This window comes from Phodopus roborovskii, unplaced genomic scaffold, assembly GCF_943737965.1.
Source record: "Phodopus roborovskii unplaced genomic scaffold, PHOROB, whole genome shotgun sequence".
Classification (NCBI taxonomy): Eukaryota; Metazoa; Chordata; class Mammalia; order Rodentia; family Cricetidae; genus Phodopus; species Phodopus roborovskii.
In genome coordinates this window covers 69,807-92,275 of record NW_026125481.1, presented here as the reverse complement: position 1 = coordinate 92,275, position 22,469 = coordinate 69,807, and the positions used below count along the sequence as shown (strand labels likewise).

The 22,469-nt window shown below is 40.4% G+C and overlaps 1 protein-coding gene across 1 annotated transcript; it reads left to right on the top strand.

Moving 5' to 3' along the window:
- The first annotated feature begins 895 nt into the window (after window positions 1-895).
- On the top strand, window positions 896-12,799 carry LOC127215586 (C-type lectin domain family 6 member A). The gene is made up of 6 exons (XM_051175990.1): window positions 896-922; window positions 1,134-1,230; window positions 2,650-2,751; window positions 6,021-6,172; window positions 10,099-10,214; window positions 12,222-12,799. Exons 1-6 carry the CDS (start codon window positions 896-898, stop codon window positions 12,364-12,366), a joined length of 639 nt encoding a protein of 212 aa, XP_051031947.1. The 3' UTR covers window positions 12,367-12,799.
- The last annotated feature ends 9,670 nt before the right edge of the window (window positions 12,800-22,469 follow it).

The following is a 22,469-nucleotide window of genomic DNA, read 5'->3' as shown; positions in this document are numbered from 1 at the left end:
TCATCTTCCCCAAATGTCTTGGCAACTTCTATCTTCTAGGCTGACTCCAAAATTTTAATTAATTAAATCATAGATCTAACTAAGCATCATTGCTCTTATAAAAATCATCTTCATTATGATCCACAAGTAAACTGCCCAGTGAGGCGCGGGATTTTCCCATGAAATAATCACACTACACTACATACAGTGGGATCCACTCATACAGGAATCAGAGCATGCCAAACACAGCAGGAGCATGGCAGGAACAAGGCAGGAGTACAGAGCATGGCCCAGCAGGCAGCAGGAACAAGGGGCCATCTGGGAACAATCCTTCTGGGGCTTTGCCTGTCCAGGGCTCATTCATCGCTTAGCTTGGCTATTAGGTGCTTGAACTTCATAAGCTCCGTTGCTGCCTGGAGCTCCTCTGACATGGCCACTGACAGAGAAGGAACACTTAATTTGAGCACATTAGGAACCAAGCAGATGATGAGCCTCTTCTTGTCAGAGTTTTCAGGAACAATTTAAGGCATGTTTCTCAATTTCCTCTTTCCCATGTCTTTAAATCACTGGAAACCAGTTCAGACTGTGACTTCTTCTTTGTGTATCCAGTGTTGGCCATCTCTGGGCCATTTAGCTTGGAGCTTGTAGAGGTTGACTCTGAGCTCTGGCCAGGTCTCTTTGTCACATCTTGGAGAGACAGATACAAGAAGTCTTGACCTTCTGAGCGTAGACCTAAACAATGGTGCAAGAAAGACATTCCCAAGGTGGAGGTGAGCATTCATTGAATGGGAGTGTGTGAAGTGATGGGCAGTGGATTGGTGTGAAAAGGCAGGCAATGGGCAGGCTAAAGTGAGGGAATGGACCAAGGCAGCAAGAAGCCACATACTGAAAGGAGACGTGAAAAGACAGGACATCCATGGAAGAAGATGATACTTACAAACAAGTAAGGACATGAGAATTGCAACTGCCTGATGGTGAACTTTTTCTCGGTTTTGTGTGTGTGCGTGCTTCAGAGCTGACTTGGTCCTTTAATATGGGGCATTGACAGCTTTTTCCTGCTCGAAGATTATCATTATTCTGAGCATTTTGTCAGGTTTTTCATTGCTCTGACCTTCTTGGTCTTGACATGAGTGCATCTGCTTGCTATCTGACAGGGGGAGGGAGTCGGAGTCTGCTGGTCCCTGAGAGTCTGGTCAGTCTCAGTGATTTCCATCCTACTCCTCAGCACCTGTTTCATCGGCAGCTGTGTGGGTAAGTTCTTCACTGACGTAGTGTCTCTTTTGGATACTTTCTTTTCTGTTCTGCAGAGACTCCTGGGGGTCATTTCTTCCTTCCCCCCCATTAACTAGTCAAATCTTAATGCAACACCATGTTTTTTTTTCATTGATTTCTCTTCTTCCATCTTTTGATCTCTGAAACTTCTAAGTTAGTCCATGCTATTCATCACTGTCGTCTATGACAGTGGCATCAAATTCCCTGGTCACAACACCGCTCTATTGGGAATGTAATTCCAGTGGCTTTCGTATTGTCTGCAGTTTAGAGTCTTTGATCCATATGGGATTTTTTCAATACAAGAGGAAAAAGCAGCTAAATTAAATGATGGAGATTGAAGAAATAAAACATTTCTTCCCTGTTCACCAACCCATAAAACCATATCTCAGTCCACGGTGTGAGAGGTTTGGACAGTGTTCTTTGCAGCTACAGTCTGAGTCTCTGTTTGCCGTGAAGATGATCACAGTCATTACGGAATGGTCCAGGAGGGCGTGGGAGTGGCTTAGGCCAAGAGCATCATGCCTGCAGTATGCTCTGAGATGCAACAAACATCCCATTCTCACCAAAGCAGGAGGGGCTCTCATCTGCACAGTCAAGCCTAAGAAGGCAGGCTGTGCTGTTCAGGATAGATTTTACTGGTCAGGAAGAAACAGAAGGTCAGGACCCAAAGCACAAACTAGAAATGTAGATACATTTGCTGAAGAAAGTTTGTTTTTTGTTAATGCTGTTTAATGGGCACACCCATGAGCAAAATGCTAACTTTAAAACATTAAATCTTACTTACTCAATGAAAAATTCATACTTACATACAATGTATCTTGACCATATCCACCCAAGATGTTTATGTTAACATACCCTGTGGTCTTGCCTTAAAGTTGTTTAAAGGACCAGACATTGGTGAGCCAACAGATAACTATACAGAACCAGTGACAGGGTTTGTGATTAATGGATGTAGAAGATGGAATTTCTGCTCCAGAAAACAAAGCTGATGTTATAGTCAGGGAGAAGAAAAACAAATGAGATGTAGAAACAAACAATATAAGAGAATATGGAGGGGAGGGCTGGAGAGATGCCTCAGAGGTTAAGAGCACTGGCTGCTCTTCCAGAGGTCCTGAGTTCAATTCCCAGCAACCACATGGTGGCCAGAACCATCTGTAATGAGATCTGGTGCCCTCTTCTGGTAGTTGTGCAAGCGTACATGCAGACAGAACATTGTATACATAATAAATCTTAAAAAAAGAGAGAATATAGGGGAGCAATAATTTAGTCTGCTCTTCAGTGGTTTGCCTGGAGAAGGGAAGTGGGGAGGTAGAGCGGAGGTGCATTGGCCTCGTCCACATGGAGGACATGAGCTTCTGGGGCTGACTATGTGTACATCCATCCCTTCTCTCCTCACAGTGACTTACCAGTTTGTGATGAACAAGCCCAAAACAAAACTGTCTGAACTCCATGCATACCATTCCAGTCTCACCTGCTTCAGTGAAGGGACAAGGGTGTCAGGTAAATATTCACAATATATTTCCTGACATGGGGGGATACTAGGGTTGAGCTTAAGATTTATTTATTATAGTGTGTGTGTGTGTGTGTGTTGTGTCATGTTTCAACTTGGATATTATCAAGGTTTCTCTAAACTTACATGTTCAGTTCAGATTCTGGGTACATCCAGGAAATGATTCAATTACAATTCCCAGGCTTCTTGATTTTGGGAAATACTATCAACACATAACACATAGTTTGCAGTAAACTCTGGAAGTCATTCATAACTTTTCCCATGAGGTTTACATTCAATGTATAAAATTCTCTTTGACATTTAAGTTTCTCAATTAATACTATCCATCTCCATTCCAAGTGCCAGCTTTATTTACTTGGAAAACTGACTCAGCCTGAGCCTGACCCTGTCTAAAATGCACAAATAGCAAATTCATCTGTGGAGAGTTGGGAGCTGAATTGAGTGTCATATCTGACTTACCTCTGTGTGATGATGGATGCTAAAGACAGTCATATGTTTATCTGTAGTTTTCCTTAGGCTCTCAGTCTTTACACATAAAAGAAATACCATTTAGACAGATGTCAGGGGTCTCTAGAACTGATTTACTCACATGCCACCTTTGTGGAGAAATATGTGAAGCAAAGACAGAGCAAAAGCCCCACATATGCCTAGGAGGTGCTGCTTTTAGTTATTGGTGAGGGTATGTTGCATGAAAATGTAAAAGTGTTGTCAGTTTGCCCTGGCCATGTTTCTTTTAGCATATTAGGGTTCTTTGGGTCAAATGACTATGGAGTTGATTTATTCCTAAGGAAAACAACTCCATGAGGATAGTCTTTCTCTTATTTATTTATTTATTTTGGGGAGAAACTTATACAATAATAGCTCATCTATCTAATTTGACACAAGGTTTCACATATAACCCAGGAAGGGATGGACTCCTTAGACAGCTGGAACTAGCTCGTACTCACCATCTCCCTGAGCGCAGGTATTACAGATGTGCTGGACCAGGCTACAATTGCAGTTTTAAAGAATAACTTCCTGGAAAGGAGAAATGGGCACTTCACCTTTAGAAGGCTCAGAGATGAGACAGAAGTGGATTTTAATGAAAAACTTTGTGTCCATTCATAAACACACCCCCTAAGCATATCTAGTTTAAAACTATGGCCAAACAGGCTGTTTGGTATAATTCATTCTATTTGTAGATAAGCTTATGTGGTGAAATTATTTTATATACTATCATATCAGAAAATATAAATAGCATTTGGGCAATGCTCTTTTGAATTAATATAACAAAAAACAACACTTACAGCAAAAATGTTATTCATGGTGGTGCATGCACAATCCCAGCACTTAGGAGGCAGAGGCAGGGAACTTCCTGTAGTTCTGAACTCAGTCTAAATCTAATCCAGAGAGTTCCAGGACTACATAGTGAGATTCTGTCTCAAAGGAAGAAAATAGCTGGGTGTCGTAGCCTGGACTGGTAACTGTGGTCTCTTAGGTTTTGTAGAACATCTGTCCAGGCTCCAAAGAAAAGTTGGGGGTTATTATAATGGGTCAGCCTTTATAAGTTACTGTCTTGTTCCCTTGTAGCTTTTAATATTCTTTCTTTGCTCTGTATGCTTTGTGTTTTGATTAATATGTATTGTGGGGAATATCTTCTATGATCCAGTCTATTTGCTGTTCTGTATGTGTCTTGTACCTTGACAGACATGTCCTTCTTTAGGTTGGAGACCTTCTTCTTCTTCTTCTTCTTCTTCTTCTTCTTCTTCTTCTTCTTCTTCTTCTTCTTCTTCTTCTTCTTCTTCTTCTTCTCCTCCTTCTCCTTCTCCTTCTCCTTCTCCTCCTCCTCCTCCTTCTTCCTTCTTCTTCTTCTTCTTCTTCTTTCTCCTTCTCCTTCTTCTTCTTATTTATTTTTCTTATTTTACATCTTGATCCCAGTTTCCTTTCCCTCCCTCCCTCCCTCCTCCATCCCTCCCTCACTCCCTCTCTCTCTTCTACCCTCCCATGTCCCCCTACCATCCCCCCCATAGGTGGTTGGAGACATTTTCTTCTGTTCTTTTGCTGAAGATATTTTCTGTGCCTTTGATCTGGGTTTCTTTTCCTTCTTCTATTCCTCTTGGTCATAGACTTTGTTTTGTTTTAACAAGATCCCAGATTTCCTAGATGTTTTGTGCCTGGATATTTTTAGATTTTACATTGTCTTTGACTGGGGTATCCATTTTCCTACCCTGTCTTCAGTCCCTGAGACTCTGTCTTCCATGTCTTGTGAACTATTGGTGAGGTTTGTTTCTAAGGTTTTGTTTGACTTCTTGAATTACACATTTCCAGTTTTATCTCTGGGATTTACTTAGTGATTCTATTTTTACTTTCATGTTGTGGATTGTTTTTGTTATTTTATTCTACTGTGTGTGTTTTCACAGACTTCAAACTCAATGATAGACATTTTTTTGTTGTTTCATATTGCTTTATTTGGGCACTTAAAAATATTACTGGTCTTTTGCTTGTATTATTATTTTCAATTTTGTGGTTTTTTTTTAAATGGGGCTTTCTCTGTATCAGTTGAGTCTCTCTCTCTCTCTCTCTCTCTCTCTGAGTTTTTTGTGCTTTCCTTCTGTTTTAAATTCTGTTCTTTAAGAAAAGTTGCTTGTTTGTTTTCTAAAGAAAGAGAGAATGAAGGTGTGGAGTTAGTTGGGTAAGGAGGATCTGGGGGGAGAAGAAACCAGGATCAGAATATATTGTGTAAAAAATTATTTTCAATTAAAAAAATAAAAGAAAAAATAAAGTTAGCTCATAAAGACCACAAAAATGTTCACTTTGGCTACATTTAAAGATAATTGGAAAATAGACTTTTTCTTCTCCAGTTAATTCCTCTCACTCAGTGAGAGTGCTACAAAGTTTGGATGCTTGAGTTAGAGCATGAACCTATGATCTGCACTCTTAATAATCAATAAATGATTGTTAAGGTTCCTGAATGTTTGATATTGGCTAAAACTTGGTGAGAAGTAACATTTACGGAGCAATTATTCTTAGTTAAGTATTGTTTAAAATGCTTCAGAGATGTTATGTGATTAAATAACCCACGAGGTCAGCACTGCTCTTAACATCAATTCTATGGCCTCAGACGATATCTCCAGAGAACAGTAAATGCTGTAATTATAATAAGAAATCAATTCTGGCGAGCGGCCTCAGATCCTTGGAGTTGTGTAAAACATCAAGAAGAACGTGTCTCTTTAATCTTATTTGTCTCCCCTTGTGGTCACACTTCTCGTTCATGTCACAGAAAAAATGTGGGGATGCTGCCCGAGTAACTGGAAGTCATTTGGCTCCAGCTGCTACCTCATTTCTACCAAGGAAAACATCTGGAGCATCAGCGAGCGGAAGTGCATCGAGATGGGGGCTCATTTGGCGGTGATCAACACGGAAGCTGAGCAGGTAGCTCTTTCTCATTTTTCATTAGACGTTTGTAGGAAAATGTAGCCATATTTACTAAACTTGATCGTTTTCATTTGTCATTAATTAACTAGTTAATTAACTTTTCTCAACCGGCCCAGTTTCCCCTCCCTTTCTCCTGTTCTCCCAGGCCTCCCCCACAATCTTCCCTCTTTTACCCAGTGCCGCGCGCTCCTCTCTTCTCTTCAGAAGAGGGCAGACCTCCCATGTGTTTCAGCCAGCCATGGCATACATATCAAGTTGCAGTAAGACTGGGCGCCTCCTCTCCTCCTGAGGCTGGACAAGGCAACCTGGTAGGAGGAAAGGTCCCCAAAAGCAGCAACAGAGTCAGACACAGACCTGCTCCCACTGTTAGGAGTCTCACCAGAAGACCAACCAACACAGCTGTAACATACATGCAGAGGCAATGGTTAGTAGTGATTAGTATGTTCACTAAACATGAACGGTAGAATAAAATAACACAAACAATGCATAATATGAAAGTAAAAACAGAATCACTAAGTAAAACCCAGAGATAAGAATCCCCTAGAACATTTTTGTCTTGCAAGACTGGAAGTCCTTGAACAAACTGTCCACTTCCCAATTCATAAAGGCTCTGGAAATCACTCCTCTACTTCCTGTTTTTTTTTTTCTTTATGAGTTTGATTACTTTAGATTCTTCATGTTAAGTGAAATCATGTATTACTATTGGGTGCGCCTGCATGCGCGCGCGTGTGTGTGTATGTGTGTGTGTGTGTGTGTGTGTGTATGTGTGTGTGTAGCTTATTTCATTTGTTATGGTATCCTCAAGGTTCATCCATGTTGTAATATATAACAAAATTTTCTTTCATGTTACATCTGAATATTCCATTATATATATATATATTCCCTTTTTATATAAATTTTCCCCGGTATCTTAAAGTGTGACTGACAGAAAAAAAATTCATCTATTTCCAGGGTACAATGTGATTATTTGCTATATATGTGCTTATGAACTGAATGCTCAAGCCAATTATGTTCATGTATGTATGTGTGTGGTGAGAACATTTAAAGTACCACTTTCCCTCCATTCATCAAGTGGTTTTTGTATAGACTGCTCCCATTCCATGGCTGTTATGAATAGTGCAGTGGGTATAGTTGTGTAAATATATATTTTAGGTCCTGCTTTTTGAAAAAGTATTCATATTTCACAATCTCATTTATGTATAAGGTTCTCTGATCAGAATGTCCCTCATCATTTTCTCTTATCCCCTTCCTCTCCCACTGCACACCCTCTTCTTTACTAATCTCTCTCTCTCTCTCTCTCTCTCTAGTGGATGATACTCATATTTCAATAGCATTGCCTGCATGATCTTGAGTGTGCAGCCACCTCTGAGAAATAGGACTCCTTTTATACCAGCAACTGTTAATTACCATAGCTCCTCAGGGAGGGATGAGGTCTTACCAGCCCCTCCCACACCCATGATGGAATGTTGATGGATCCCGCCTTGTGAGTGTCTGTCACAGGTAGCCATTGCTGCTGTGAGTTTCAGCGCTTGTATCTTCCTCTCTGTGCCATGTTCACTGACCTTGGTGTGCCGTGACGTAGCTGTCCCATTGAAGAGCACTGACCAGTTATGAATCTCTGTACTGACCGTCACCCACTGCAAAGAGGGGCTTTTCCGATCAGCATCTTATAAGGAGGTATCTAGAAAAAACACTAGGGTTTCAAAAAATAACTTACAGAGCATCTATGCCCATGGTGGTTAACTCCCTTAAAATTCCATGTTAAAGACTGCGTTTTTAATTGGCTTACACAACAGCGGTTTCCCATGTGACTTTCCCACCCACCCACCCTTAGTTTTGGTTAACCCTCCCGTACCCAGGCATCTCCCTCATCACCCACCACACTCTCACTCAAACCTTTACATTCCCAGTATTTACTCCGTTTACTTTCACAGTACCTTGGTTCTGCTATCCCTCCTCCTATAAGGCATTTCCTCCCTTTCCCACCAATGGTCCCTTTCTAGTTTCCTGGACTCTACAGGTAAGTTAAACACAAATCCAAAAATTCCAAGATAAAATCTCCATAGAGATAAAACATTTGATTTATCTTCCTGGGCTTAGATTACCTCAGTAACTTTTTTCCCACCCCATTGATTTACCTGTAAATTTCACAATTTTACTTTCTTTACAGTTCCATAGTGTACATGTATCACATTTTTCATTGTCCATTTTCAGTTGATGGATATCGAGATCAATCTTACCCGCTGTGCATAGAGTAGCAATGAACATGGATGAGTAAACCCCTCTGTAATAGTCCTCTGGGTATGTGCCCAGGAGTGATACAGTTGCATCACATGGCATCTCTAGCTTTAGTGTTTTGAGAAACCACCAAAAATAAGCATTTCTCTTTCCCCATATTCTTGTCAGTATTTGTTCTCACTTGTTCCCTTGATGACAGCTGCTCTGGTTGGGGTGATTCTAAGTCTCAAACTAGTTTTAATTTGCATTTCCCTGGTGACTAATGATGTTGAACCCTTTTAATCTGATAGTTTCACACGTGAGTGCATGAGTGTTTGTAGCATTTCCATCCTTTCCTGTTCCTTCTGTTGAACATCTTTTAATATTTCTGTTGGCCATTTGTATATTTTCTTTGGGAAAATGTCAACTCACCCCCCCACCCCCGGCCAAGTTTTTAATTGTGTTATTCTTTTACTTTTGTTGGTTTATAGGTGTTCTTTATTTATTTTGGATGTTAGTCCCTTATCAGATATATGGCTTGCAAATGTCTTCTCCGGTACCACTGGTGGCTTTTTTACTTGCTGACTTTTTTTTTTGTTGTGAAAAAGCTTTTTGGTTTGCTGTATTCCTTTGTCTATTTTTATTTTGTTGCCTGTCCTGTCTGTACCATGTCCCAGAATACCTTGCTAATTCCAATGTAGTGGAGCCCTTACCTTGGATTTCCTCCCAGGACTTTATAGTTTTGCACCATTCAGTTAGGTCTTTGAAGCTCCTTGAACTGGCTTCTGTATGAAGAATGGACTAGCTTTGTTCTTTTCCCGCAGTGTTCATTCCCAACACATTTGTTGAAGAGTCTGTTCTTTTCTCATCATACGATCTTGGTACTTGGCCAGAGATCATTTGACTATACATATGAGTTTACTTATGCACCCCAGGAAAATGGAGTCTCTCTACTGAGTGCTCTTTGCTTTCCTTAGTCAATGTCTTCTAGTTTTCAGAATACATTGTTTTGCTTGCTGAGTGAATCGGTTGTCCTCTGGGTTAAGCTTATTCTTCGGTATTTTATTCTTGATGTTATTGTAAAGAGCCATTCTCTTTTCAGACTGGTTTTGTTCTTGTTGCTTTTGTTAGTGTGAAGAAATGGCATTGATTTTTATATGTTGATTTTGATATATCTCCAGTCAGAGTTCAAAGGCCTGAGAACTAGGGGCATCAAAAGGCTATCTCTATCCAAGCAGGCAGGCAGGAAGCAAAATAAGAGGGACTCCTGCTTCCTTTGATTTGTTGTTCTATTCGGGATGTTAAATGTTTGAATGATGACTACTGATGATAGATGGCAAGCTAGCTTACTGAGATCACAGAGCCTGTGGAAACACATCACAAACATATTCAGAAACTATTAATCTGGCTGTCTCTTGACCTTGCCAAGTAGAGACATAGAATCCAATATTATAACATTTAAGCACATAGCATTTTAAAAGAGATTAAAATATAAAAAAATAACCTCCTGGAATTAGAGATTATCCTTTTGGTTGGTGAAGAAGACCGGTGAGGGTTCATGGGCTTGGGCCTTCTGGCCTTGCCACCATGTTGGTATTTTGGTTCTTGTGCTGCTGGTACTTTTCTTCTATTTTGTACGGCTGTGAAGGATGCTCAGCCTGTTCAACAAGGGCACCTGCAGCTTTAACTCCCTTTCATCCATACAGAACTTCATCACCCAACAGCTGAATAAGTCGGTTGCTTACTTCCTGGGCCTTTCTGATCCACGAGGTAACGGCAACTGGCAATGGATCGATAACACTCCTTTCAATCAAAACGTCAGGTGAGTGCAGTCCTGGGTTAATGCACCACTGGGATTATTTACATTGAAAACTGAGGGAAAGTTTGCTAGCAGTGACTATTAATATTAATGATTACAGAGACTAAGTTCTCACTAACTGCATGAATAATCTAAAGTTTCATGAAACTTCTCTGTTAGAAATTCACTTTACATATGAAATATTGAGTAATAACTTCCTCAAGATCAATAGACCAATAAAATGAGAAGCTGCATTTAACCCAGTGTCTACCTGGTGTTCTCAGCCATTAGATTTTTCTGCCTTTAAACACAACTAGAGACTTAAATTAATTTATTGATCTCTAATAAATAAAATTTTAAAATAACTGGATCAGGATTATGACAAATAGAAAAATTACATAATAATTCTTTTGTTATTTTTAAGTGAATTTACTGATATATTACCTTATTTTACCCTCATGCAGTCTTGTGAGTTCCTTTGAATCCTTTACTAAATTTATTTCTATTTCTTTTTATGATTTTCATCTTTATACACAAAGAATTTAAAATAAAAAAAAAAACTAAATGTCTTGATCGGGGTTAAAGTGAATTTGAAGTTAAACAATATTTTATTTATTTATCTTCCCCTTTTATTAGACATAAATATTTTTCTCATACAAAATAATCTGGACATATTTCCCCTCCATCTACTCCTCCAAGTTCCTCCCCACCCCTCTCCTATCTGTATCTACTCCCTTTTCGCCTCTCATTAGAAAAGAACAGGTTTCTAGGAGATAACAATAAAGCATAACAAAATAAAATATAGCACGATAAAATGAAAACCATCACATCACAGTTGAAGAAGCCAAGCCAAGAGAAGGCACAAGAATCGGAGAGACTCCCCCTCCTTACCCATTCATAAATAAATCCCATAAAAGTACTAAACTAGAAGCTACAGTACATATGCAGAGGACTTGGTGCAGACCCCTGCCAGCCCTGTGCATGCTGCTTCAGTCTCTGTGAGTGCGCAGATCAAGATTCACGGGACTAGGTTCAATATAGGTCAATATAATTTTATTCGGGGAGAGCCACTTACACAAGAAACAGAGGACCGCCACAATCCTGCATCAAGGATCCACCCAGGCTACTCTCTGTGACCTGGCCGGAAGCAGGAGAGTGAGAGCTGGGGCTGGGACCCCAGACCTAGTCCTACCACGTCATGCCCACACCTGTGACCACGCCCAAAAGGGCGTGGTCAGCACTACAGGTGTGGGGGGTGGGGGTGAATGTCTCACTGCATGTGATTTCATGAGTTTTGCTCCCGTTGACTTAGAGGGCTTTGTTCTCCTGGTGTCATCTGTCCCCTCTGTCTTCCCCACTCATTCCTTCTCTTCCACACTGGGTACCCTGAGGGGGGAGGGATTTGATGGGGACATCTTGTTTAGACCTGTGTGGTCAAGGTTTCTCTCTGTGTAATCTCTTGCTGTGGGTCTCTGTATTTGTTCCCATCTGAAGCCTCTCTGATGATGGATGAATAAAGCACCGATCTGTGAGTACAGCAGAATATCTTTAGGATTCATTTTATTGTTACATCTATTTGTTTTAAGACCGCTGGCATTTGGTTTTACTCTAGTTAATTAAACAAGTATTTTAGTTCAAAAAGTAAGGCCCACTCCTATGTCTATCCCCTGCTATCGTCCTCAAAGTAGGTAGATAACACACATTCAGTTAGGAAGCCGATAGTAGGAAGCAGCCTCTGTGAATGCCAAAGAGAAAAGAACTTTCACTAACTTATTTCACAATGAGAGATTTGTGAAGAAGAGAAAGTAAAGACTGGATCGCAGGGAAAAGGTCAAGGTGTACCACATCAGGGAAAAAAAAAATCTATGTAAAACTGCCTGTATTTGGTATTTTAGAAGTGGGTTGTATGAGAGAGGGGAGAAAATGCTGGAATCTTATCTTCAGCTGTGTTCCAATTAACCTTAAACTCCATCTTTCAAGTTACCACTGTGCATCAATGGAGGAGTTATTTCCATCTTCTGTTTCCTGCAGGTTCTGGCACATACATGAGCCCAACCTGCCTGAAGAGCGGTGCGCTTCAATTGTGTACTGGCACCCTATGCAATGGGGCTGGAATGATGTGTTCTGTGATGGTAAATACAACTCAATATGTGAGATGAAGAAGACTTACCTATGAGTGGCATTTTGTTCATTTATACCTTCAAAGTCTCTTGGCATGTCACGTGACTGCAGCCATTCTTTTCCTAGCTGTTCCTTTTGACTGATGACAGAATGTATCCTTCCTCTCTGTGACGGATAGTCTTGTCAATTGGACACAAACTAGAATCACCTGGGAGGAGGAATCCCCAGCTAGGGAGTTGCCTCCATCAGACTGGCTTGTCAGCATGTCTGTGGGGGCATTTCCTTGATATGATTATTGAAAGAGAGTCCAGTGGGTACTGGGTAGGTGGTCGTGGGTGATGGAAGAAAGCAAGTTAAAAAAGGCATGGCAAGCAAGCCCGTAAGCATTGTCCCTTCATCTCTGCCCCAGGCTCTTGCTCTGGCTTCTTTCTGCAATGAACTGTTGTTACTTGAAAGTATAAGATGAAATAAATCACTTTCTCCAAGCTGCTTCTGGTCAGTGCTTTGTTTTTTGTTTGGTTTTGATTTTTGTTGTTGTTGTTTTTTCCCCCCTCAGCAACAGAGAAGCAAACTAGGATACCTCTTTATTCTGCTCTTTCATTTATGGTTCATGGCTTTCCTCCTTTCTTCCTACTTCTACAAACATTCCTCTTTCAAGACTGTACTCTTTGGGTTGTTAGAAGATTTACAATACAGTATTGTTTGAAAGTCACTTCATCCTCAAAATGCCATCGGAAAATCCCCTGGTGAAGGTTGTGGCTACGGCTAGAGCCACAACCATCTGGGAACCAGACAGGAGCTCAACTCTGCTTTCTCGGCGCTTACTCTGGCGGCTGGCACCAGCTTGTTGCTGGCAGCTTGTGTGTGTTCAGAGCCACCTTCCACTTGAGAAAGTGACCCCAAAATCTAAAGCTGCAGTTTTTCACGAGGCAGCTTCAGAATTTACTCACAACCAGAGAAGATAATCAGTGCCCCAAAGTATGAATAAAGGAAATTGAGAGTCTGTTGGAGACCATCTCGGAGCCTGGTTATGCCAGGCCTCCTTTAAGAAACAAAACAGGTATAACAAAAGGAATAGAATCAAAAGTTCTTCACTATGATGAACTTCCATTTACCAAAATGAGAAAAATTTTCAAACATATATCAATAACACAATATTAGTACAAAGGATATATAAACGACTGTCACATGAATTAGAAAAAGTCAAAGTGAATAAAATATTTGAACAAATATGACATAGAGGAATACATGCATTCATTCAGTGTCATTCAGTGTCGGTGCCATATCAGAGGGCAGCAGGTGGTAATTGACTGCCCACCAGGAAACAAGGGATCTCAGGCAGACACGGTCCCAGAATGTCTTTTGTTACTGCCGCATCTTTGCATGTTTGCAGCTGCCATTTTCCTCTGGTATCTGCCCTTAATGTAGTATGATCATCTCTTGGGAATATCCTGTTCTATGGCCATTCTTACCTGTGGATCATTACGAAGATGATTTCCTCCTAAACTGTACTGTTTAAATGAATAAGTGATTTTATATAGCAATAGTGTTAACTCAAACAGAACTTTGATGATTAAGGGTTTTTAATAAATAAAGTAAGGAATTATGATAGAGGTTAATTTAGTGGGAAAATCAACACAGCTAGAATGCATGAGTTTCTTTTGAGGAGCTGTAGACTGTGGCTTTGGTTGATGATTTAAAACAATGATTGAGCCCCAGTTGCCCAGCTAGCTTAAACTCTTTTAATCTTAATGTTGGGAGATGTGTTCACAGGTTTCAGAGTGCACCATAGCAGAAACAAAGCTTTGGGAATGACTTAAAGTTAGACTAAGATGTTTTTCTCAAATAGCTTTGGGGCAAAAAATCCAAGAAGACAATCTGAAGTTCACAAGGACACATAGCCGAGTGATAGACTTATTAAGGTTAGGGATGAAAAACAAAGCTATTATTAGCTGACGTACCTTTCTTGCTTGGTTAGTGATCAAAAATGATGATTAATTCCTTGTACCCATTTCTACCCTCAACTCCCTGTCATAAACAAAACAAAACAAAAACCAACAAACTACTGATGAGTGGGTATGCACCCTTAAGTAGCGATGACTGATTGTTTTTTATATACAAAAGTTTGGGTCTGTGATTCTTTTAAGATTCCTTATGAGATTACCTATGATTAGTAAAGTGATTGATTCCTTCTTTGTAACTGCAATATGTAGCCTACCAGCAAAAGAACTGGCTGAGAAAAATACCCTGCTTGCCCACACTCTGTTAATCTATAACAAGTTACTTAGTTACGTGGGTTCTTGGATGATTTTGTTTAATCATGAAAAGGAAATGGGGAACTTGGTTTTACCTATACTCATTACAATCATTCACTTGAAAAATAGAATGTAACCACATTGTAATCTCTATATTGCTTAAAAGATTCTACTGGGGTTTATAAGCTATAAGGGAAAAAATTAACGTTAGTTAGAAAGACATCAACAACGAGAGAGGGAAAACACCAGGAAAGGTGTAGGGAAAAAACAATAAATAAAAAGCCAGCAGGAAGTCAGTGTGGTGAGATTTTGTTGTTTTGTTTTTCTTCTCTCTCTCTCTCTCTCTCTCTCTCTCTCTCTCTCTCTTTTTGAGACAGGGCCCCTCTGTGTAGTCCCAACTGTCCTGGAATTCAGTTAGTAGACCAGATTGGCCTCGAACTCAAACTCATAAAAGACCCACCTGCTCCTGCCTTTCAAGTGCTACTATTAAAGGCATGCACCACCATCGATCATCACTCAGTTCAGACGCAAGCTCTTTAACTTGTATACTGACATGATAGTGTTAGGAATGTTGTGTGAATAAATCAAGAATATTTGAAAGACAAAAGAAAGGGTGTATGCGTGTGATTTTTCCCTTACTCCCTCAGATAAAAAAGTCTTAGCTTACTACTCCAGAGATGCCCATCGAACCGTGTGATGCTGGAGGCTGGTCTTCATGGTGGCAGCAATTTAGCAAATACTATTGTATAGAAGTGTTTCACTTGTAATTTGGGAGCTGCACATCAACATTAGAATACACCATGCATATTATGTATGCTTCTTTGTTGGTGAGTGTATATGTAAATGTTCACGTGTGTGTTCGTGCATGTATGGAGGCCAGAGGTAGATGTTGGGTGTTTTAATTTTTTGCTACTGTGCCTTTTGAGCTCACTGGTTTGACTAGGCTGACTGGACAGCAAACACCAGAAGTCTTCCTGTCTCTATCCCCCTAGTGCTGGGATTATCGGCAAGCGCCACTGTGCTTGGCTTTTTTTTTTTTTTTTTACACGAGTCCTGGGGATCTGAACTTAGGTCAGAGGTCAGCCAGGACTTTACCAATTGGTCCATCTTTCCAGCTTCGTAGAGGGTCTCTCTACATAGACCAGACTGGCCTCAAACTCACAGAGATCCTCTTGCCTCTACCTCCAGAGTTCTGGGATTCCAGGTATGAGCCAATACAGCTGGCTACAAATACATCTTAGGGGCAAAACTGGAGACAGGTTAATACCAACTGTTGGGGAAATGTAGGTGAATGCGTCACAATAACTGTATATTGTTACTTTAGCTAGCTTTGGCACCTCTGCTTAGGGAAGTTGATCAATGGCCATTTTCGTATGTAAACACCACCCAGCTCTATGTTTATGATGCTTGAGGTGTGTGAACACATAAGCCTATGACAGAAAAAAGTCTAGTTTCTGCATTGACTCATGTTGCTCTTGCAACAAACATCAAGCAGAATAAAACAAGTGTCAAAAGAATAGATTATGATGAATTAAAAATCACTAATATGTCAGAGATTATGATATGACAAGTATGTAACAGATATAGGACACACACATCTATCTACACTGTTGGGTGGTAAACTTTCTTCAAGGTATGCTATAGAAATTAGTATTTTCTAATTCCTCCCCTCTCAATCTCATGACTTTTCTTTTCCAGCTTCTTGTGCTTTTTCCCATCTCCCAGTCCACTTAGTGCTGCCTGTGAGTGCCTGGTTGTGGGGCCATCTACTGGAGCACGGTTAGCCTTACAGGGGCTACATCCCTGAAACAAAATGGACTTTCCTCCCCCAGCAGCTTCTAAGCTAGGGGTGACAGACACCTCAGGAGCTCCTTCCATGCTTGTAGAGGTCTTGTGCATGTAGTCACAATTTCTGTGAGTTCAACGACCTGTTTCATTGCAGTCACCCACTACTTCTGGCCCTGACAACCTTTCCACCACATCTTTTCATGATGCTCCTTGAGCCTTGGGGTAAGGAATGCGGTGTAGATGTCCAATTTTGGACTGAACATTCTGTAATCTCTCTCTCTCTCTCTCTCTCTCTCTCTCTCTCTCTCACACACACACACACACACACACAAACTTTTTTCCAGGCAGGGTCTCTGGTTGACCTGGAACTCATTAAGTAGACCAGGCTGACCTTAAACTCTGAGTTCCTCCTGCCTCTGCCTCCCTAGTTTAATTATTCTACATGTAGCTATCAGTTTGACTAGCACTGTTTGTTGAAGAGGCTCTTTTGCTAGTGTCTATTTTTTGGCCTCTTTGGAAAAAAAAGAGTGTGGACTTATCCTCAGTTTTACTCCACTGATAAATGAGTCTGTTTTTATGCTGATATCATGCTGTTTGTATTACTATAGCTCTGTCATATAACTTGTAACCAGGGATGGTGATCCTTCCAGCGTTGTTCTTACTCAGGATTGTTTTGGCTGTTCTGGGCCTTTTGTGTTTCTATATTAACTTTAAGATTATTTTTCCAGTTTCTGTGAAGAATTACATTATCATTTTGATAGTGATTGCATTGAATCTGTAGATTGCTTTTAGTAGGATGGTCATTTTTGCAGTACTAATTTAATTTGTGGTGGTCTATATGATTTAATAAAGCTTGCCTGGAGATCGGAATGCAAACAAGCCACAGCACTAGACGTTGGGTGGTGGTGGCATGCACCTTTAATCCCAGGATTCAGGAAAGACAAAGGCAGATGGATCTCTGTCACCCAGTGCTACGTGAGTGTTAATTAGTCTAAAAGAGAAACAGAGCTCACACCTTTAATCCCAGAACTAGAGAGGCATATAAGAAGCAAAGGGTCGCTTGTGAGACTCAGTTTCCAGTCACAGGAAAGATAGACTCTCCAATTCAGGCTTGGTAGAGGTAAGAGCTCCTGGCTGACTGCTTTGCTTTTCTGATCTCCAGCTTTAACCCCAATATCTGTCTCTGTGTTTTTATTATTCATGTTGCATTAATCCGACCAATCCATGAGCATGGGGTGGTGGGTATCATTCCATGTGCTTGTATCTCCTTCAGTTTCTTCATTGACTTAAAGTTTTCATTGTATGTTTTCCTCCCCCTCCCCGCTTTATAATTTTATTTTTGTTGCTATTGTAAAAAAAAAAATCCTTGGTTAGATTTATTGCAAGACTTTTTAAAAATCCATTGTGGATGATATTGCTTCCCTGATTTCTTTCTTGGTATGTTTGTCACTGGTATGTAAAAAAAGCTGATGCTATATTGTGTGTTAATTTTGTATCATGCCGCTTTGATGAGCGAATTTATCAGCTGCAGTAGCTTTCTGACCGAATCTATATTGTGTGTTCATTTTGTATCATGCTGCTTTGATGAGCGAATTTATCAGCTGCAGTAGCTTTCTGACCGAATCTTTAGGCCTTTCATGTCATCATCTATCTACTTGGGGAGTCTTTGATGTCTTCATTCCCTACTTGCATCCCCTCTGTCATCTCCTCTTGTTCAAGCCCACATTGAACAGTAGTGGAAAGAATGGACATCCTTGTCACTCTTCAGTGAAATGCTTGGAGTTTCCCCTCTGTCCGGCATCTATGGGCTTGTTACACATTGTCTTTATTATGTTAAGATGTGTCTTTTGTATGTTTAGTTTCTTGAGAATTTTATCACGAGGGGATATTGAATTGTATTAAAGGTGTTTTTTAATGTAATGAGATAACCATATGGTTTCCGTCATTGAGTCTATTTATGTGGCAAATTACATTTATTCACTTCCATATGTTGAATCATCCCTGCATCTCTGGGATGGACCCAACTTGGTTGTAGAGGATGATATTTTTGATATGGTCTTTAATAGTATTTTACTGAGGATATATTTGCAGCTATGTTCATCTGGGAGGGAGAGCTGAGATTGCAAAATGGGATGAAACAAACCAACAGAAATGAAAGGGACTCTTTGGTGAAAGGGCAGTGAGCCGTGGGGGGACAGGTGACAGCAAGGGAAGGCCCCGGGGGGAGGGAGTACAGATGGCCTGTGTCAGCGTAAGTTGTTGTAGGCAATTGCTAGTTTTCCTGGCGCTGTCCAAGCAGTGATCCACTTTGCAGAGCCCCCGCTTTGACTGCAGCTTTCACAGTTGAATGTGATAGACATGAAAATGTATGTAAGCACAAATACCATCAACAAACACAAGCAAGCTCTGGGAGAGCAAGGCTTTCATTCCTGGGTGTATGTACAGAGGAGACAGACTTCTAGAGGGGCTGGGGAATGCATTGAATGGATCAGCCTTGTGATAGCAGACGTTAACCTTCAAACACTAAGGAGGATAAGTGTGGTATAATAGACCTGAGCTGAGCTGTGAGAGGATTTTGTCCAGAGATTTGAGAACCATTAAGTTTTCTGGCCTGATTACATCCATCAGAGGTCTCTCTAGATCCCCAGACATCTTCCTCTTTTCTAGTGACTCACCAAAGTCATACTGGGAAATTGGCGACATGTTTCATAATCTTCCCTAAAATGCAATCTTGTTGAAAAAGTACCATCTTGCCATGAGCAACCAAACTTCCTGTTCTAGTGTCTGATTCCTGTTCATCTTGAGCTCCATCCTGAATTCCTCCTACGCAAGTCCTGCTGCTTCATTCGCAAATCAAAAACATTTCAGGCTGAATTGTTCAGGTGGCATTGTAGATTTTATCAACAAAGCCTCTTCTCCTCTTGTAGCATTTTCTTTCTTTTTTCTTTTTAATTAATTAATTAATTTATTTATTTTTTATTTTACCTTTGTAGCACTTTCTATGAAAGTAAGTAAGAAACTCATGGTATTTATCTCAGAATCATTAGAAAATTTTCATGGTTCTATATATTTAATATATTTATTTTAATATTATGTTAATATTAATTTAGTATTTAATATTTATTTTAAAAATATAATTGCATAATTCCCTTTCCCCACTTCTGCCCAATTTATGTACTCCTTCCTCACACCCTCTTAAATTCATGGTTTCTTTTTTTTCTTTGTTACCATTACATATTTGTATAAACACATAGATATATAAAGTTAGCTTGTAGGTATGTGATTTTAGAAATGATTACTTTGTATTGGAAAATCAATTTGGGGGCTCATCCCTGGGACAGACTAATTTCTATCCTGGCAGTTGTTAGTTGCCTGAAGTCCTAGGGGTGAGGCCCAGTGAGATTAGCCCCTTCCATGATAGAATGCCCATTGGTGCCTTAAGTGCTTGGGTCCTGTTTAGGCAGCCATATTATTGAGGTCTCATGGGTGCAGCCTCCCTGTCAATTCTAAGATGCAACATTTCACAGCAGACTTCCTGGCCTTCGAGCTCTCACAATTTTTCCACTTTGTTGCCGGATATTTGATCCCACAGTGAACCCCGAGACTGCATTGTTTACTGGAAAAAGCTTTTCTACTTGTGGTGTGGATTAGCTCTAGCACACATCTTCAATCCAAGAGATTTCTGTATAAATACTGTAAACAGTATCAAATAAAGTCAACCATGGGTTAAGAGATGGAGCAAGCAACCAGCTGACAGGAAAACAAATCATAGAGAATGAGAGGGAGTCAGGAGGATTGATAGAGATCCATAGGAAGTAGAAGAGCGGCACATTCCATTTGAGGAGTTTTGTTTGAGATGGAGTAGGAGAAAGTTCTACAGATTGGGTTCTTGGATAGTCAGAGATAGATGGTGAGACTCTGTCTCAAAAGCAAAACAACCAAACAAGAAGCAGCACTGAGATTCCACCTCAGTGTCTTCTTCTAGGAAACATATTGCCAAGGATGTGCCGAAGAGGGGCCCTGGGCATCACAGGCAGGGCTGCAAACCATAGGCTTTCTGTCCCTTGTTAATAGGTTTCTCTACTGGGGCAGTAAGCCAGAATACGATGAATTAAAAAGTAAAGGACCAGGTTTATTTGACAAAGCACTCCAGTCCCCAGAGATAGAGGTGGGGGAAGGAGGCAGGAGAAAAATCATATGGCCTGTAGGTGCTGGGGTGATGACGGGTCCTCTACAAGCTGGGTTTGTGCCCAAGTATGGTATGCTTTTAGGCAGAGTCTTGAGCAGCTAGCAACGTTGGGAGAGAAGCCACAGACACTTTTAGCTGTCTTTCTGAGAAGGTGTGGTTTGGAGAGGGAGGAATGGCCAGATCAAGCAGGGGTGAGTTGAAGATTCTAGCTGAACATAAACTACTTTAGCTATAATGAAAATCTGCATAGATTAAAAATAGCAACACCACATGCTCAAGCTAACTACCCTACCACTGATTTTCATCCAAACAATATTTACTTTTGTTTAATTTCAAAGAAAGGCATTTAAAAATAAATATATGCCATGATGGGAATCAGTGGTTTAGAACCCGAGCATCTGGGAAGCCAGAATCTGTGTTTGGGACATTCAGACAGTTTCCCTTGTGTCAGTGTCCAGTACCATATTTATCAGGAAGTCTAGCTTGACTTTGTAGCACCAGAATGCAGTGGTATGTATGCTAGCATCTTATGTGACTTGAGCCTTTAAATTAGTTGGTAAATTTGTATTACACTTCTCTTCAAACACCTTAAGAAGCTCATAATTTCTTATTTGTGTGAGTGTATAACATAAAATCAGTAATTTCTTTAGAAAGTTTTAGTTTCTTATGAAAAAAAAATACAGTTTGAAAATTGGAATGAGTTTGTATGGACTCCAGTCATCTTACAAGATAGGTAGTTCAAAAAGGATTCTAAGTTGGTTTTACACATAACTTCTATAGAAAGGTGATTTCTCTCTTCCTTCTTTGCAAATACATTAGTTTGTTGCTTCTCCATAAGCTTTTTCTGGAAATGCTGTTATTTTCATTTGTTTGTGTGTGGGTGTTTCGTTGCATGTGTCTCTTATGCATTCTCTTCAGTGGTCAGAAGAGGGCAGCAGATCTCCTGAAACTGGAATTACAAATGGTTGTTAGCTACCTCGTTGGCACTAGGAATGGAACCTGGGTCCTCTGGAAAAACAGATGCTGATCTGTCTTTCCAGTCCATGTATTTCATTTATCTTTCCATCCTTCTTGGGGTTATTCTAAAGCACAATCAATAAATAACCAATAAGTAAATAAATAAACAAACTAAAGAGATTAAGAAAAAGATGATCATTTTCTAGTTAATTCTGCAGGGACTGTGTAGAGTTAGGGAGTTCTTCCAGATTTTATGGGATGCATGAACATTGCAAATATCACCATATGTTTTTGGTGGAAGTACAATGATTCCGTAACTTATGCAGGGCATCGCTTACTAGAGACAATTTTAGAACCATTGCAGCGGGGGTGGGGAACACCTGCTCATTTCAAGACAGGAACACGGTTCTTCCTCAGACGAAGACGTGACATTGACCACTGGAGAAAATACCAGCAACAGCTGTAGTAGGGAGGTAGAGGCATGATGGTAAGGGGCTCGAGGTCTGATCTCATTGCTGAATCAGAAAAGGTGTTCCAAGAGTGAAGCCACAGAAGCCACAGCGGCGTTCTTGGCATAGACTCGCGTTTCTTCCCAGCAGGCCCCAATGTCTCTGCCACCACCTTCCTCCAGCACTGAGGTTCAGATGTCCACTGCCATGGCATTTTTACATGTGGCGCTCAGGATCTGAACTCAAGTCCTTGTGAGCCTTTCCAGCCTTTCCATAAATCTTTTGAAATTTAAACGTGGATTTCCTGGTAGGGGGGAACCAGTGACCTGTTCTTGGTACCCCAGATGGTGTCTGGGATACCAGTGAGGCTTGTGCATGCACTCTGTCAGAAATTTAGTCTTCATACATTATATTTCTATTGTGAAATCGTTCATATGCACCTTATAGCTATTGTTGTATTGCTTTAAGCTTACTAAAAATGTATATAGCCTAAGATCTGGGTGTGCTGGGACACACCTAT

Bases quoted from the DNA above. Each gene is read 5' to 3' on its own strand.
- LOC127215586 (XM_051175990.1), top strand. From the start codon at position 896: ATGGAAGAAGATGATACTTACAAACAA. The intron at 2,752-6,020 runs GTAAATATTCAC...TTCATGTCACAG, and splicing joins TGAAGGGACAAGGGTGTCAG to AAAAAATGTGGGGATGCTGC. The intron at 6,173-10,098 runs GTAGCTCTTTCT...TCATCCATACAG, and splicing joins TCAACACGGAAGCTGAGCAG to AACTTCATCACCCAACAGCT.